The sequence below is a fragment of the Carassius carassius genome, chromosome 1 (genome assembly GCF_963082965.1).
Source record: "Carassius carassius chromosome 1, fCarCar2.1, whole genome shotgun sequence".
NCBI lineage: Eukaryota > Metazoa > Chordata > Actinopteri > Cypriniformes > Cyprinidae > Carassius > Carassius carassius.
In genome coordinates this window covers 35799245-35817741 of record NC_081755.1, presented here as the reverse complement: position 1 = coordinate 35817741, position 18497 = coordinate 35799245, and the positions used below count along the sequence as shown (strand labels likewise).

Sequence of the window (18497 nt, the reverse complement as noted above, 5' to 3'; positions counted from 1 at the left end):
GACGGGAGACACACTGCAACGCTCTGTGTCTGTCTTGAGAAACTTACCCACTTTCATTCCCAAATAAGCTGGTATTAGTCAGAACTTTGTGGACATTCTGTAAAAACAGAGCGCAAATTTTAAAGCACCAAATAAAGGGATAGTTCACCCAAAAATGCTAATTCTGTCACATCGTTCCAATCATGAATGAATTTGTTTCTTCTGCTAAACATAAAAGGAGATCTTTTGAGGAATATTGGTTGGACACAGTTGGACATTACTGGAAGTCAATGTAACTGTATGGTTAACAAAATTCTTCAAAAAAATCCTCTTTTGTGTTCAGCAGAAGAACAAAGTCACACAGGTTTGGAATGAGATGAGTGAGTAAATGATAACCTAGTTTGCATTTCTGGGTGAACGAAAGGGTTCAGTCAAAAAATGTGTTTGTTTGTGTTTACCTGTGCAAAGCCAAGGAGCTTCTTGTTGGATATCTCCAGATGTTTCCGTGTGAGTTCAGATCTTCTTAACTGGCTGTCAATGATGCTGAGCCTCCGGGTCAGCTCCATCACATCCTCCTGTGAAGAAAAAGACCTTTAAAACCAGTCCATTTATAGTTTACTAAAACGATTAAAAATCATTTTCATTCACTGAAATGAAGCTGAAATATAACTATTTGACGAAAAAGTGTAAAAAACTAGAAATGTTGCTTTAGCAACTAACTGAAATGAAATAAATTAGTTTAGTACTCCAAGTACTAAAATGGCTAAAACTAAAGGTTAAATAAAGTTAAATACATAAAATAAAAATAATAAAAATGACAAATTTACTAAAAGTAAAATAAATAAAAAAATCATTCAAAATTCATAATACTATACAAATACCAAAACAGCACTGTTTAAAACTTGTTAATCACAAACAGGACTGTGTTACACTGGATAACAGCAACCTGCCAACTCAGTCTACAAAAGTTTTCAGTCATCTTGTAAATCTTTTTAAAAACAATATACCGTTTTTTCCGGACTATAAGTCGCACTTTTTTTCACAGTTTGGCTGGTCAAAATTAATTTGACATGAACCGAGAGAAATGAACCAAGAGAAAACATTCCCATCTACAGCCGCGAGAGGGCGCTCTATACTGCCAGAGATGCTGCTCAGTGCTCCTGTAGTCTACACTGAAGACATCTCGCGGCTGGAGACGGTAATTATTTCTCTTGGTTCTTGGTTCTAAATGAATGCGACTTATAGTCCAGTGCGACTTATATATGTTTTTCCTCATCATGACGTATTTTTGGACTGATGCGACTTATACTCAGGTGCGACTTATAGTCCGAAAAATATGGTACATAGTTTTTCATCAAACAGAGAGATTTACCTTGGTAGCCTCCAGGCCTCTCTGTTTCTTTCCGGCGAGCTGGTTCTTCAGATCTTTGATTTCAGCCTCCAGGAGCTGAATGACCTCCTCATAGTCTTGCTCGGCACTGTTAGTCTGTCTCTGAACAGCCTCTGCTACCTGCAGCTTGCTCTTCAGAGACTTATTCTCCTCCACTGTGGCTGTGGCCTTCTGTTTCATCCATACACATGGAAATAAGACTGATGAGTGGAGAAAAGTCTTAGGGCCAGATTTACTGTCAGCCTGTGCCTGCGCAAACCCTCATTTGGCGTTTAAAAACTACTGTCAGGATTTACTAAAAACACACAGTGGGAAATCGTGGATTTGCGCTTGTCAATTCACTGGTATTTGTGCCATTATTTAACACCCCAAAAAATCAAGTCTTAAAGCAGGAGGTAATGTAATTTGCGCAGCTCTTGGTAGATTGTGCTGGTCATTATGGAAATGAGATGTTGCGTCTGTGTTCTTCAATATATGCATTGTTAGTAAATCACCCACAGAATCTTCCCCTCCCAATGGCGCTTTCATGGAGCTGCGCTCTAACGTGAATCTGGCCCTTAAATGTTTCAGATGCTTATGTGCTCATAGCTTATATTTGGTATACACAAATATAGTGAGGTCAAATGGCCATCACAAAGTGCTGATGTATTAAGACAGCTCACATGCCTAATAATATGTGGATGGCATATTTTGAGGCATTTAAGACATATCAAACAAATCGTGTTTATTTGAGATGCTGCAGGCTTTACCTCAGCCGTCTTCTGCAGTTCTTCCTCCAGAGTCTTCTTGCTGTCTTCTGTGTCTTTCAGTAAAACCTGAGAGCATTGCAATAAATGTTCATGTCACAAAAACTTTCTGCACAGATGTTCAGCACTGTCTCGCAAAATGTAATCGAAAGTCAAGCTGGGTTCAAACCTAAAATTACCATGCAATGCATTTTTTTCTTTTCTAAATGTATGATATTAATCTCATAGAATGATTCGTCCATGCATTTATCTAAAATGCATACTAAACATCAATAATCTATAACTCTAAACTCCTCTTAACGCTATTAAATCAACATACAATGAATAGATCCAAGTTCCCATCCTGCATTTTATTTTTTATTTTTCAAAAAATCAATTTCACTTGATATTTAAGTCAATATACACCACAATACAACAAAAGTCACTACTTCTACTTATTCATTACTTTTTGCCATATCAATGGTGGAAAATATATATATATATATATATATATATATATATTTTTTTTTTTTAAACTTTAACACACCTGTCACACTGTGATTTTGTTTCTCATTTTCTTGAAACAAAAAAGTATGAAAGAAAAACTTTCCAGAAAAAAAAGCATAATCAGTTTAACTTGTGCTTCTTAAGTTCTTGTATGTCTTTGAATCAGTCAGAATTACATTTTAATTTGACATAAAACAATATGTATTATGTTGTATTTCCTGAGTTACAGGTCCGCTTACGAGTAACTTAATGAGTGTTCATTGTGGATTCTGCAGGAAGGACGCAACACAATCCAGTGATTATTCAGTACTGACCCTAAGTTGTTTCATTTGCAGCTGGAGTTGTTTGACTTCAGTCTGAAACTCCTCGAGTTCCTCGCTGCTGTAGCTGCACTCTGACTCATGGGTCTGAAAGAGAGAGTGACACTCCTTCATAAGTGTGTGACCCTGCCTCTGAGATCTGAAAAGAACATTAAAACCAGGACCAATTCAGGGCTCATACATCGATGCGAGACGTATCCAAAGGCGCAGGGTACAGAACAGGCAAGCTCTGACAATTGAAGCCTTTAAGAGCTTAAAAGACAGCTTTGATAACTTTCCTGAGCCGCAGAAAAGCTCCTTTAAGAATGCAAAGTAAATCTCCCGACATGCTCAACTTCAGGAGAAAGTGAAGTCTCAATGTGAGGAGGTGCTCTGAGGATTGCACTGAAGTTTAGCCCCAATCAAAGTCACTACTAAATCCTGCGGGTCTACTTACTGGAGAATGAAAGGCAGAGGTGTCCATCAAACTAGCTGCTTCCTGATAGGAGAACATGAAGGGACCCTGCCCCAGTCCCGCCTCCTCCAGCTTCTCCTGATAAACGCTGCGAGTGGCTTCCACAAAGTCTTATTAAGAAAACAGAGGCGTAGTTAGAAATAGCCAAGAATAGCACTACAAACATAAAAAGCACGTACGGAACTGCTATGTTGATTTGAACATATGTGATTTGAGGTCAACATTTGCTTGTTACACAGAAAACGGGTGCAATATATTCTCTTCACCTGTGACTCAGCAGAATCTATCCAGAATATTCCATGAGAAAGAGCGTCTAGAGGGAATATTTATGTTCAGGTGCCCTAGCTCTAAGTGTTTGCACAGCTGAAGTACAAGAAAACAGGCAGAACTCTTGCTCCACTGCAAGCACTTTGATCAGGATTTGCCTCTGTGGCATCTTCCTGCTGAGGAGCGTAACTCCCTGTCGTGAGCAGCCTGGAAATATACTTAGCTGTCTAAGTTTGTACTGAAGCCAAATATTCCCCCCCCCCCTGACAGACAATCTGTCTCTAAAAACTCATTCTAAGTGTTTCAAAGTGTAAACTCGAGCTCAATATCCAAATATGGACTGTGATTCCCTTTTCAGAATAGGTATTTCCGTCCCTGTCAAAATGTGATTATTTCCTGTGGTTATTTCAGAGGTTGGGAACCTTAGGCACGCAAGCTGCACCGGTAATCACTGGCATCCGAGCAATGAGTGCTAGAGAGATTAGTATTACAGTCATTTCAATAATGTTAAATTCTGCCCCATTTCCATGCTAAACTACAACTTCCTTTTTTGCTTAACTGCAGTAAGCTTTTTTCTCTGTCATGCAACCGGTTTTATTTAGGTTTGTTAAAAAAAAAAGAAAATGTTGGTGGTAGTCATAGAAAACAGTTTACTTAGAAATGTATCTTCATATTCACAGATAAAGCTTCATTTTATATCAATATTCAATTTTAATTTCGTATTTCAAATCATAATCATAACTTTAAATCTTAAAATGTCAACCACTGAATTGGTTAAAACAATCAACAAAACCTAAGCAGTTAAATTAAATATGATATAAAACCCACTCATTCAAGGATGTTTGCACAGGATGTGCTTTTATTGCAGGGGTAGTGCAAAAACATAATGTAAGTGTGTGCATGCTTGTTATTTGAAAAAGAAGGGAAAATGATTACAAATAGCACTTCAGATCAAAACGGCCCATATTTTAGACTCCCTTTTAATACTGAAATATGTGATTTTCTAAAAAGAGTTTGCAGTCCACACCGAAATGATTGTGATAATTTTCTTTATCTAGTATAAAGTATAAAGGTGTAGCTGTGTGCACCATAAAGGTGTAAAGGATGTGTCTATACCTCCATACGATACCGTTCCCTGAGGGTCTGTAGTGAGACTCTCTCTGAGCTGCTGCTGCTTCTCATCCGTTACATCCAGACCCAGGTACGACAGAGCCTGTAAATGAACAAACTGTCAATATAGTGCTTCAGGGCCTACTCGACCACATCCTGCACCTTTGAAATTCTGCAATGCCATTCTCCTATTCCAAAAAAAACAACATTTCATTTTTATTTATTTACATTTTTTATTAATATATTTATTACAACGCTGTTTTGAATTTACTGCTCAGAGCAGAGAAACAGGTAACACTTTACTTGAAGGGGTGTGCATAAGACTGACATGACACCATCATAATCATGACATAACACATGTCATGAATATGAAGGAGGTTTTATGCATGTTTATGTCAAATGTCATTAAGTGTCATTCGCTTAATTATGACATTTTTAATGCAAACATTGCATTGTTTGAGATGTCTTTGTTATGACAACTTGACTTTACTAAGACAATACAACCTGTCATAAATATGTCATAAACATGACATAGCAGATTAATTATCAAACACTTAGCTTTATAGGTTAACATTTCATTAAACTGTCAAGTGGTTGGTTTTGACATTGGCTGTCATGAAGCCATTATAACATTTTAATGACAAATTAAATTTGTACCACTGTAGTTGAGTTCAAGAAAAACATTCATGACACAGATATAATGGCCTCATGACAGCCAATGTCAAAACCAATCACATGACAGTTTAATGTAATGTTAACCCATAAAGCTAGTGGTTTGTTAAAGGGATAGATCGCCCAAAAATGAAAATTCTGTTCTCATTTACTCACCCTCAAGTTGTTTCAAACCTGTATGAGTTTCTTTTTTCTGCTGAACACAAAAGAAGATATTTTGAAAAATGTCGGTAACCAAACAGTTGATGGACCCCATTGACTTCCATAGAATTTTTTTTTCCTACTATGGAAGTCAATGGGGTCCATCAACTGTTTGGTTACCAACATTTTTCAAAATATCTTCTTTTGTGTTCTGCAGAAAAAATAAATTCATACAGGTTTGAAACAACTTGAGGGTGAGTAAATGATGACAGAATTTTCATTTTTTGGTGAACTATCCCTTTTTTTTGTTTGATAGTTAATCTGCTATGTCATGTTTATGACATATTTATGACAATTTATGTTGTTTTGGTAATGTCAAGTTGTAATTACAAAAACACTGACAGGTTATGATGTATTGGTTTATGTCAAGTTGTCATAACAAAGACACCTCAAACAATGTCATATTTGCATTAAAAATGTCATAATTGAGCGAATGACACTTAATGACAGTTGTCATAAACATGCATAAGACCTCCTTCACATTTATGATATCTGTCATGTCATGATTATGATGGTGTCATGTCAGTCTTATGCACACCCCTTCAAGTAAAGTGTTACCGAGAAACACAAAATATATAACTATAAACTATTATGCTGAAATGTTTAGTGAATAAACAGATATTTTAAGAGCTGGCTGATGACTGTGATTCTTTTTCGACTGTACAGCATCCAAGCAAGCTTGAAACGAATGTTACTGCTATGTACACAGGAGGGCAGTGTGGTAACAGAGGTCAAGCCAGTAGTGTACGATAAATCCAGGCTTATGGTCCATAAGACTTCAAAAGACGTTAATAAGGTTAATCAGATTAAGTTCAAAGCTACAATCTGATATTGTCACAAAAGTAATATATACGGTACAAACACCAATGGCAAGAAAACTGTCCTGTTCCGGATAAAACATCTACTTAAAGATGAGACAAACAGAGGAGTAAACAGCATAAAGTCGCATCAAAATTTGTATTCATGTCAAATACCTGTTCGTGCAACACTTAATATTGTGTGCATTGTGCCTTTAGTCCACATTTAAGTGCTCTCGTCCATTGAGACCTAATCCTATTAATGGGTCGGTAGATTAGGGTCAGCCTCGGGATCAGCAGGATTAAATTAAATCTCTGCTAAACAACTGCACCATAACAAAGAGCAGAGACAGAGATCTATGATAGTTATGATAGGTTATCTGCATAAGTGCTCTGTCAGTTACTTTGCACTGAGACACAGGCTCCTCTTGAAGTCACTGGTTCAGATTTCAGTGGGGATTAACCCTTTAAATTCCCCTTGTTTTCTGAACTGCTGGGACCAATCCTGCAATTACTAAAAACCCAGGAAAAAGCACTTGGCACATGCCACTGCAATCATAAACTATGTAGATAATTAAAGTATTTAATTAATTCACCAAATTAACAGTATTTATTTTAAATAATTTATTCTTAAATGTTAAAAAGAAAATCCACTCATATGAGTTGAAGACCATAGAAACTGATTTATTTTAGCTGGTTGCCTAATGGGGGCCACCAGGTTAAAGGGATAGTTAACCTAAAAATGAAATTTCTGTCATTAATGACTCACCCTCATGTGGTTCCAAACCTGTAAGACCTTTGTTCATCTTCAGAACACAAATTAAGATACTTCTGATGACATCCGAGAGCTTTCTGACCCTTCATAGACAGCAAGGCAACTGATACGTTCAAGGCCCAGAAAGGTAACAAGAACATTGTTATTTTGCTGTTTTTGCTTTCTTTGGGCACAAAAAATATTCTCGTAGCTTCAGAAAATTAAAGTTGAACCCCTGATGTCAAATGGACTATTTTAACAATCAGTTGCCTTGTTGTCTACAGAGGGTCAGAAAGCTCTCGGATTTCATCAAAAATATCTTGATTTGTGTTCTGAAGATGAACGAAGGTCTTACGGGTTAGGAACCACATGAGGGTGAGTCATTAATGACAGAAATGAAATCTCTTTAAGGTCACATGAGTCATATTTTGTAATGTTATCTAGTGGTTCTGGGATGGGGACCATTCATAATATTTCTTAGTGTTTCTTAATATTCTTAATAATATTTTTTTCTTCCTACCTGTTAAATTTGGCATCAAATTTTGATTTAGGTTTAGTCAAGGTGCGTCCCAAATCGCATACTTGTGCACTAATCTATGAAGTTTTTTAGTATAAATATTGTGAGTAGTGTGTTCACACTGAAAATTACAAAGAAAAAGTGCAGTTTAAACACCCAGGTCATGCACTTAACCAAAATAACAAAGTGTGTAATGTTTTACGCTTCATGCACTCAGTAAAGGGTGAGGGGCTATCAGACTCCATTTATGAATGACAAAATAACCTTATATAATTCATACACTACATGGTTGAGTACACAGTGCATAAGTACATAGTGTATAAATGCATAGTGTTTAGTGCATTAGTTGGGATGCAGCTATAGTCTTTTGACGAAAATTCCATTTAGTTTTAGTCATATTTTAGTCTAGTTTTAGTCTACTAAATATCATACAATTTTAGTCGGCTAAAATCTAAAGGGTTTAGTTAAATTGCAATGCATTATTATTTTTTTTATTTCTGTTTTGGTTATTTTAGTACATCAAGTTAAGATAAAGCTTATAAACTAAATCAAATAAGTTTTTTTAATATATTTATTTTAGATATTTATTTCCTTTTTTATAGATTTGCTTTATAATTTCAGTTAACATTTATTTTAGTTCAATTAATGAGGAATATTTTATGGTTTTAGTTTTAACTATAAAAACCTGATGCTAGTAAAAAAAATATATTAATTAATATTTTGAAAAAAGTTCTTAGTCTGTCCGTACTGTGATTGAGGAATCCCAGACAGAAGCTACAATAGTTAAGGAAATGGAAATTAAATGAAATTAGATACAGTTTATATACACAAAATATCAACAATGACCAGGAAAAAAGGCTTGAAAAACATTGTGACGCTTATTTTGAAATGTCTGCACTGTTGACTGTACAGTAGGCTGCTCATTCAAGTTCAGATGAGGGAAATAAAAAATGCATTCTTACAACCATCTAAAACACATTACCATTGAAATATTGTATAGGAAACATTGTCATAATAAATTACATTTTTGCTTATTTGTAGCCATTTTTGTGTGAGGTCAGGGAAAATATTACCAGTCAAGTCAGCAGGACGTGTCCTTGATTATCAGTCAAATGTACACTTACCATTCACAGCACCTGACAGCTGACAATATTTCATGAAGCATAGCTCTTTGTACACATGCAAAACTGTTTGTGTGAACCAGGCTTACCAGATCGAGCTTCTCTGATTTGAGCCGTATGTGGGGGTCCAGTGAGATCTTGGGTTTGGAAACAGTGGCTTGTCTCTGCGCGGTGGAGGCTGAGGGGGAAAGTGGGACAGTAATTCACCTACTTAAAGAGTTACACTCACATTAGAGCATTTAGTGGTGAGTGCTAGTAAGGCCTTAAATGTTTTTTTCATTGTCTGGGAGCTCAAACGAATGGGCATTATATTAATACAATAAAGATTATAAACTGTGTGAGGGATTTGAATCAAGGGGTGGAGAAAGAGATAGCGATAGAGAAAGTCAGGTATTAACACCAGTGCTTTCAGTGGCGTGTATTTTTAAGCAACGCTGGCTATAAGAGCTATGAAATGATCACCCCCACCCCGGGGACATGCTACTGCAGGGGATTTATCTGCCTTCTGACGCTCATGATTGACAGCTCGAGCTCAGACACGTCAGACTCACGCAGACTCAGACCGGTCCCATGCTGGTAATTCAGGACCAACACGCACAGCAGGAGCTCGCCCAGGAGGAGTGGATTTAACAGGTGCTACTGATGGTACACAATCCAGGACAACTAAAACAATCCCGATTAATGGTGCGTCTATGAATGTTGCACCAGAATTGCAACTCATTACAGGGTTGGTAAACACATAAAAATTGAATAATTTACTTGCCTTCATGCTGTACAAATTTTTTTTTTATAAATTCCTTTTCTTCTATATGAAACACAAAATGTGAATTGCTGAAGAATACTCTGCCTACTGTTTTCCTTATAATGAAAGTGAATGGGGACTCTGTCAAGCTTCAACATCACAAAAGAGTAGCTACATTAACAGTATCTATAAAGGGATAGGTCACTAAAACTTTTTTTTTAATTCTGTCATCATTCACTCACCCTCATGTTGTTCCAAACCTGTCTCTTTCTTATGTTGAACACAAAAGAAGTTTTTTTGAAGATTGCTTGTAAACAATCAGTATTCACAGTATTTCTTTCCAACAGCTTCAAAATTCTTCCAAATATATTCTTAGTGTTCAACGTAAGAAAGAGACTCACACAGGTTTGGAACAACATGATGACAAAATGTTCATTTTCTGGGGAACTGTCCATTTAAGGGCTGTATTCCTATGTCCTCATAGTAAATACAGCAAAATTAGGCTGAAGTTAGAATGGCATTTTGTCATGATGATTTCTGTAGTCTATTTAAAAAAAATTGATTTCAGTCTGTTTCATACACAAAGCTATTATATGTTTTCAGAAGACTTGGAATATAGCAAATGATTTATATAGACCACTGTTATAATGCTTTAATGGTGTTTTTTGTCACTTGACAGCCCCAGTCCCCATTCACTTTTATTACATGGAAAAGCCTATATATTCTTCAAAAGTTATTTTTTAGTTTTCATGTCATTTGGGTCATGGGGTGAGTATATGATCCAACTTCTCAAATCCAAGGGCCAAGCTCAAAATCAACAAATAAGAAATTAACATAGGTTTAATAGTGTCATGTTTAACCTACACTCTCAAAAAAATAAGGGTACAAAACTGGGGTAGTACCAATTAGTACCATTTAGGGGTTGAAATTGAAATAAGGTTAAAAAATGATGAGCAGAATTCTACAACAATCTCCATACCTCTACAATACAGATCTCTGAGTCTGAGTGCATCTAGTCTCCCTTTCTAAAAAGGACACCCAGAAGGGCTTTTGCAGGATTACAGCACCTATTTAATTCAGATAAAACCGAGCTTCCTTATTCTTATGAGATTTAATCAGCTAGTCTGGATAAATGGGTAAGTAAGCGCCATACACTTTATAGATGTCACAAATGATTAGCACGCTATGCCAGTAAACACAACACCATCCAGAGTTCAAGGGCGAGCCGGGCATGCTTACATCCGGTCTAGACTAACCTTGAACTCTGGGCCAGGGATAGCCTGATGGACAGGTGCATGGTACACATCTAAGTTTGGACAATGGACATTAAAGCCAGACTTGAAATCTCTGAATGTCACTGCATTAAATAACAATTTACAAATGTTACAAATAGTCTCTTAACCAATATCTTATTCCAGCAATAATATCATTTTACATTTCTTTTAATATACTTAGGTCCATTTACTTAATATTGTAATAATAATTGCTTTTAGGTAATATATTTTGAGGGTTTAGTATTTATAATTAATATGCATCATATTAAATATTAATATTAATTAATTAGATTTTTAAAAACTTTATCCACTGCTATTTTTTTAAATATTAATTATTAATGTTCTGCATGATGAATTCTGTTTTTAGTTGACAGCTCACATTTTAAAAAGTTTATTGGGATAAATCAATATAATAAAATCTATATATTGTTAAAATCAATCAATATTTATTTTTTAAATGTTAGGGAAATTTCATAAACAAAAATAACTTTGTCAAAATAGTTAATTTCAGTAACTGTTTATTCTGCATATCATTTTTTATTATTCTAATACAGTTAATCTAATACATGACACATTCAAATACAGTAAACTAGAATGACAATCGGCCACTTTTAAGTGTGAATTCAGTATCGAAATCTTTTTGGGGACTCTGTATAAAGAAATACAATGGTGAACTGTTTTTTGGGCATTATTTCAGCATAGAAAGATTTCAGTGTCTGGAAAAGTGACTTGACATGTTAACATCCACTCTGACTGCTGCTTCAAATATGCATAAAATGGACTAAAGTGGTGTCACGTCACGTTTCTGTTGTGTTTTGTCTTGCCTGAGTCTTGATCAGTTCATTGTTCCCACTTGTTGTGTTGTTAATTATCCCATTAGTCCCTGTGTTTTATAAGCCCTGTCTGTTCCTTAGTCCCCTGTCTGCTATTATCTGTATTTTGGTCTATGTTTTGTGCTTTCCTAACGCCTCGATTCCTTGTGTTTGCTTTGTGAATTATAATAAAAGACTTCATTGGACTACTCCTGTGTCGTGCGCTCCTTAGACAGCTAGCACACTTTACAAGTGGCTTTCTCTGTATGCTTTCTTTAACAGTTTATCAATCCCATTTTGTGCCCCAAGAAAGGATTACACAGTATGTGTACCAAACAGCTACCCAGCTGCTGTGAATTGAGATAAAAGGCACTATCTGACTCTACACGAAAGAGGCCTTCCTCTCTTTTTGTGGTACGTCTTCTAGAATTTGATTGTGTCATTTAAACATCTCACATACATGCCCGACCCCCGCAGCACCGAGAAATTACTTTGCAAGTAGCCGTTGATTAAAATCCAAACACTGCTACTGACTAATCCCCAATCTTTCTCTCTGAAAACAAATTATTGCTTTGCAAGAATCCCGTTTCTCTTAGCACTGGTTAATTTTAGATGCTACTTGCACCGAGGCAAGGTACAGTAACCTAAAGAGCAGCTACTTCCTGTATTCATGAACCTGCACTTGAACACCACTGGTATTTTCCCTTTTAGTCTGTTACCATGAAGGATTTTAAAGGATGTACTCTACAAACACAATAACAATAAATTTGCTGCAAAATATCTATAATAAATTAAAAGTTAATATAAAAAAATGCATTTATTTGATCAATATTTTGAAATATTATTCAAATTTACAGTACCTGTTTTTATTAATTTATTCCTGTGATGCAAAACTGTATTTTCAGCATCATTACTCCAGTCTTCAGTGTCACATGATCCTTCAGAAATCATACTAATATGGTGAATTGCTGCTCAAAAAACATTTGTTATCATCAGTGCTGAAGACAGTTGTGCCTCTTAATCATTTTGTGGGTTTATTTCAGGATTCTTAGATGAAAAGAATGTTTTTTTTTTTCATTTATTTGAAAAAGAAATATTTTGTAACATTATCATTATTATCATTATTTACTGTTATTTGTGATACTCAATTTAATGCATCCTAGGTGATTAAAAGTATTCATTTCTTTAAAAAAATTATAACCCTAAAATTTTGTGTTTATTCAATTCTGACAAGTAAATTTATCTTTTTTTAAATAATGCTGAATTCTGTAAATTAAAAAAATATACTGCAATAAAACAATAATGTAGTATGATAGAAAGTCACAAAGAGCACAAGATCTTGTGATTACTTTGCATAAAATGCACTTGTTTCGAATGGTTATGAAATTAGAGCACACCTTTCAAAAGGGAAATAGGAGACTTATATATAACAAAATCTGCACTGTTCATGTGGGTGTTGAGAATGAGTGGCAACTAGCAGCAAAGCTTATTAAGATAGAGTTAAGGGGGTTAGATATACGAGTCCTGACGTACCTGAAACTTGTATGTCTGGAGGGCAGATATCCGGGGAGGACGAAAGTACTGGAGCTGTTTCCTCTCGTCGCATCTACAAGAAGAAAATTATGAAGCATTGCATTATGAAGCAGAAGGACCATGACAAGTGTGTGCATTATGTAAGCCACAAGACTCTCTTGTTGTTGAAATGCCAAAGACGTGACATGATCTGTATACTAGTAAACACTAACCTCAGGAGATCGTACATGAACCTTTAACCGGCTGGAGTTGTATCCGTTCCCAACCCCCCTCTGAACTCCATTATGCAACGATGGGCTGCTGGAAAAAGGTCCTTTTCCTGGGATGAAGGCAATATCCACCACTGGTTCCTGACTTCAAGTGCAAAGAACAGGGGTAAAACATACATTATGTAAAAGAAAGATGTACGAATATACTGATTAAACATTGATCAAAACACATAAAGCTACACTGAACAGAGTGAATACCTGAATTTGACTTTATTGAGCACACTTTTGGCCTCCTCATACGTGACTCCTATCAATGACTCCTTGTTAATGGCGATAAGCTGATCTCCGGGTCTGAGCCGTCCATCCTATAAGGCCAAAGGAATGAAAATCCTTACTAAATGTTGCTGATCAGTCACAATTCGTGGCAGACATTGAGTTTGAGAAAGCTGTGCCAACAGGATCAGCAGGAACATAAGCCACTGTATACTCAGGTGGAGACCCGAGACCTGTGACCTCATGTCACAGAGGACACCACTACAGCAACTCCATCCCCTCTGAGACACTACAACTACACAAGTGTGGTAAAAGTCTCTGATTCGTGGGAATCCTATCCGCTGCCTAACATTTCCAGAAATTGGGGGTTTAGAGATGCACAATACTGTATATAAGCAGTCATATGGGTACTGGCCAAAAAAAATCATCAGTTTTGCTGTTGGTGCATCTATAACACAACTAAAGTAATGTTTATTTTGAGCCGTTTCTTCAGGTTCATTGACGCCATGTCGTATTTACTGGAATTATGAGATGCCAACTTGTAAAAATCGTTCACATCCTTGTAGAACTCATAATTACAACTTGTAAACTGGGAATTTTCTAAGAGCTACAACTTTTACCACCTGACCACCTGATATTTTGTTAAAGATACATTTCTTTTAAAACAGACATTTTAAGTTTTTTGTTTGTTTTAGTCTCACAAATTTTAGACTGATATTTGATATCTGACGATACACTGGTTATGTGCTTAAAAATATAAATAATTACAGTTATTGCAAAATTTCCCTTATCTTTGTATTCTTTTACTTTTACTTCAAAATTTTGGGTTCAGGAAGGGTTTTTTTTTTGTCATGCTCACCAAGGTTGCTTTTATTTGACAACAAAACAGTAATATTGCTAATTATATTTTAAATTAAAAAAAAGTTTTTATTTTATTATATTTTAAAATGTAATGTATTCTTGTTGCTACAAAGCTGTATTTTCAGCAGCATTACTCCAGTCTTTAGTGTAACACGTTTCTCCAGAAATCATTCTAATATGCTGATTGGCTGCTTATAAAACATTGCTTCTTATTATTAACATTTTTAACCGTTGTGCTGCTTGATATTTTTATAAATCAAAATGTCTCTTCTGTCACTTTTGATCAATATAATGCATCCTTGTAGCCTGGGAAAACCCAGACTACTTCCGGCGAATTTCAATTCTCTCTACAGAATAGTCTGGCAAAGAGGACTATCTAGCTCGTTTCTGTGCTGCCGAAATCGCGGCACCAATCAGAAACGTTGAGGCGGGGTTTACACGATGACGACAGCGCAGCGACGGTAAAGCAGATTTTGTACATTACAAAGATGGATGCTGCAGAGGAACATTCGTTCGAAACTGCTATCGCGTCTGTTTTAAGTGATTTAAACTTTAACTTTGCGTTAAAACCCGAGCAAAGAACAACACTTGAAGCCTTCATATCTAAAAAAGATGTTATCGCTGTCTTACCGACTGGATTCGCTCTGCATACGTCTTCTCCTTCATCGCTCTGATTGGTTTTAGGTCTATCCAATTGCGCCCAGAGGCATTTGAACGAGGTCCGTCGGTGACGCCCCTTTAGAAACGAGACGTCTAATAGGCTTTGCCAGACCCTAACTCAGATTCAACTGAAAAGGGTCTGGTTTTAACCAGGCTAGCATCCTTGCTGAATAAAGATAATCATTTCATTCAAAAAAATTTGAATGTACCTAATTTACTGTAAACAAAAATATTAAGAAAACTATTTTTGCAGTCCTAATTATGAGCAACAATAAAAGTGATTCTTGTTTTTGGAGAAACCACTTGCATGCAAGTAAAACAGGGTTTTTTTCAGATAACTCTTAAGTTGTGATCATTGATTCAAGACAGGCATTCATGTGATCTTATATAATAGGTGTCACAGATGGGCAACAATCTGACACTGAAAATCAAAGTGATATTGAATATCTGTGTTTCAGCACAATAGTCCTGTAGGTGAATGCTACAGCTCCCCTCCCCAATCTGAGCTGTATATTTCACAGGGAGGGCGATGCCCTAGACAGCCTTCTGTACACCTGACCTCTGCAGTCTGCTGTGACAGTACCGCCCACCCCCAGAACAGCCCAGCAGAGCCTTTACCTATTTTATCTATCGGGGAAACACTCAAGACAATGTAAAGCAGGGGATAAATTGCTTAGACGGTTTCCAGGAGATGTCTACCTGCTTAAGAGGAAACCTTTGCACTGGCTCAGACTATATAACGCAGTACTCTGACATTCTAGGATGTCATCCTCACTTTAATCCGAACCCCTTCTGCGATAAAGATGGCTAAATGTGTTAGAGCTTAATGGTAAGGTGTAAAAAAGCTGAGCGATCCTTGCTTTGGGGGAGGATATTCTTGGAGGTTTCTTCTCCAGCTCAGACTAAACACTTTCTCCGAATTGTGTGACACTCTCTTTCTCGGTCTCATTTTATCATAGTTTAAAGACAAATGATGATGCTTACAATTAGTAGTTAGCTTAATACGCACAAAAACCATCTCCATACACAAGCTGTCCACACAACCTCACCTGCTCAGCCATTCAGCACTTGTTATTCTCAAAATTAAACAGTTAAAACACAATTTACCACTGGTTCTCAAAAAGGGGGCCTCAGCTAGCTTCCAAGGGGGCTCGAGATGACTTAAATAAGAAAAAACAAGTATCAAAGTAAGCTAATAGCTTAATAGCTAAAATATATCTATATTAATATCTACAACATTGCATTTTTCTTTTCTTTTCTTTAAATTCTTATCCTTAATCCTTATCCAGTAAATCATGAACATGGTCTGCTTAGATGAACATGGAAAAGCCGTTGGGCCATCAAAGATTGTTGGAAATCTTGGTCAGTGGAGCCCTTGGAGTCAAAAAGGTTGAGAACCACTGCAATAAATGTTTTTCTCTTCTTCTTGATCCAGAGTTTGTGTTAGATCAAGCTGTATGTTTAACTGTATTTTTGTGGAGCTGGCTCTAAATAGATTCGAAATTTCGCAACGTGAGTTTCTGATGAATCACGATTTCTGCGTTCAGCCAGATTATGCGCATAGAAACATGTGTACACAGTTCATTACAGAGTCCCACACTCTCACCCGATGACAATCTCCTCCAGACAGCACTTCCTGGATGAAAACTGCAGGGCCATCGGGTCTGTTGGAGCCACCGCCGATTGTAATACCCAGACTGCAGGAGCGAGCGATTGATATCAGCTGAATCACCCCTTCACCTGGGTGACTGAAACCAAACACACACACACACAAACTTTAGATTACTAGAATGAACTGTTGGTAGTTCATTCTTAAATAGTTAAAGGAGCATTGCGTAGGTTCTGAAATTTCTAACCGTTACTGACACCAGTGGCCGTTAGAGGAACTGCAGCCAGTCTCATGCTCGTTCTCAGTGCGCACGCTCTTTTTTTTTTACTTACGAGGAGTGTCCGTGGGTGTCTGAATTGTGCTGGAGGCTGGTCGCTTCTTTCCATCCGCAGAGTCCATTTGAAAACACTATTGCCGCTGCTTACTATAATGGCTGGCGTGCCGTACGGTTGTAAGCCCAAGTAGACGAGAACGCGCATGACGTCACATTTTGTGAATTTTCGCGCCAATTCAGGCCCGACTCCTCCACACACAATTGAGCCTACAGGCTGATAGAGGCAACCGTGGTGGACAGTCGAGGTGTCATTCTTTTTTTTTACATCATGATTGGCTCATACATGTACAAATGAAAACTCTATCTTAAAGATTTTTTTTAAGTAAAAACCTCCACATAGCTCCTTTAAACAATTCAGTAAGTAACCTTCACACAACTAAATCATTGTTTTCCAGTACCTTAGGGAGCGTAGCAAGGGTCCTGTATTGTAGTTACTCTGAGAGCCAGCAGGACTGAGCAATAGAGGACTTTGAGATCTGGATGAAGACCCTGATGATGTGCTGTCCAAGTATCTGCCTGCTTTAGCACAAAAAAAGATTTATAGAGACATGAGTGGAAAAATGAATGATCACAAATTGCCTGATATTAACACTGACATAGGTAGTTAGTTATTTTGAAAGCTTTTATAAGATCCAGTGATACAACCCATCAATTCATCTATTTCAACAATAACAGCGGCTTTAGTATCTAAAGAATGAGAGTATATCCAAACCAACTAAAAACAAAGATACAGAACTTTGCTTATTATAAGGTACAGTTCAAATGAAGATTTTTATCCATTTATTTATCTTTAAAGAAATTCACCCTTTTATTCAGCATGAGGATGTATTAAATTGATCAAAGATTACAGTATTTTTCTATTTCAAATAAATGCTGTTATTTAATACTTGCTATTCATCAAAGAATCCTGGAAAAAAAGTTTGTCACAGTTTCCATAAAAATATGAAGCAGCACGACTGCTTTCAACATTGATAATAATACAGAATATTTCTTGAATATTTCTTCAGCTTTGCCATCATAGGAATAAATAACATATTAATGGAAAATAGAAAACAGTTATTTGAATGATTCAAACATTTAAACAGTAGTGTACATAAAAAGGTGTGCTGTCATGCTCATAAAAAGTGATTACCGTAGTTTAAGTTTGCAAACTGAACTATTTTATGTTTTGTCAAAGAAAATGTCCAGAGGAAGACCTCTGACCAAAGCACTGTCTCATTTGCACTTTTAAATTAAAGACTTTCTTTGCTGTGCTTAAAGCGAGTTACATCATTAGAATATTCTACAATGAGGGGAGAGAAGGGATCAGACTGAGCAGCCAGTGCATGAGCGCACGCCCCGCTCCCAAATACTTTTCCTGTGGAGCGTCTTTTCTT

General features: G+C 36.5%; 1 protein-coding gene across 3 annotated transcripts in view; it reads right to left on the bottom strand.

The window, feature by feature from the left end:
- The window catches only part of si:dkeyp-72e1.9 (syntaxin-binding protein 4), a 42978-nt gene that overhangs the window by 2832 nt on the left and 21649 nt on the right, over nt 1-18497 (bottom strand). For 2 of the 3 annotated variants that reach the window (XM_059557354.1, XM_059557348.1), the window contains exons 7-19: nt 17520-17640; nt 16785-16926; nt 13643-13749; nt 13388-13529; nt 13176-13248; nt 8904-8992; nt 4759-4855; nt 3358-3485; nt 2916-3008; nt 2119-2184; nt 1352-1540; nt 438-554; nt 48-97 (exon numbers count right to left, since the gene is read on the bottom strand). In XM_059557354.1, the coding sequence (XP_059413337.1) occupies nt 48-97; nt 438-554; nt 1352-1540; nt 2119-2184; nt 2916-3008; nt 3358-3485; nt 4759-4855; nt 8904-8992; nt 13176-13248; nt 13388-13529; nt 13643-13749; nt 16785-16926; nt 17520-17640 (1414 nt within the window). The remainder of the gene's footprint in view (nt 1-47; nt 98-437; nt 555-1351; nt 1541-2118; nt 2185-2915; nt 3009-3357; nt 3486-4758; nt 4856-8903; nt 8993-13175; nt 13249-13387; nt 13530-13642; nt 13750-16784; nt 16927-17519; nt 17641-18497) is intronic. The other variant, XM_059557360.1, reaches the window with a different exon arrangement.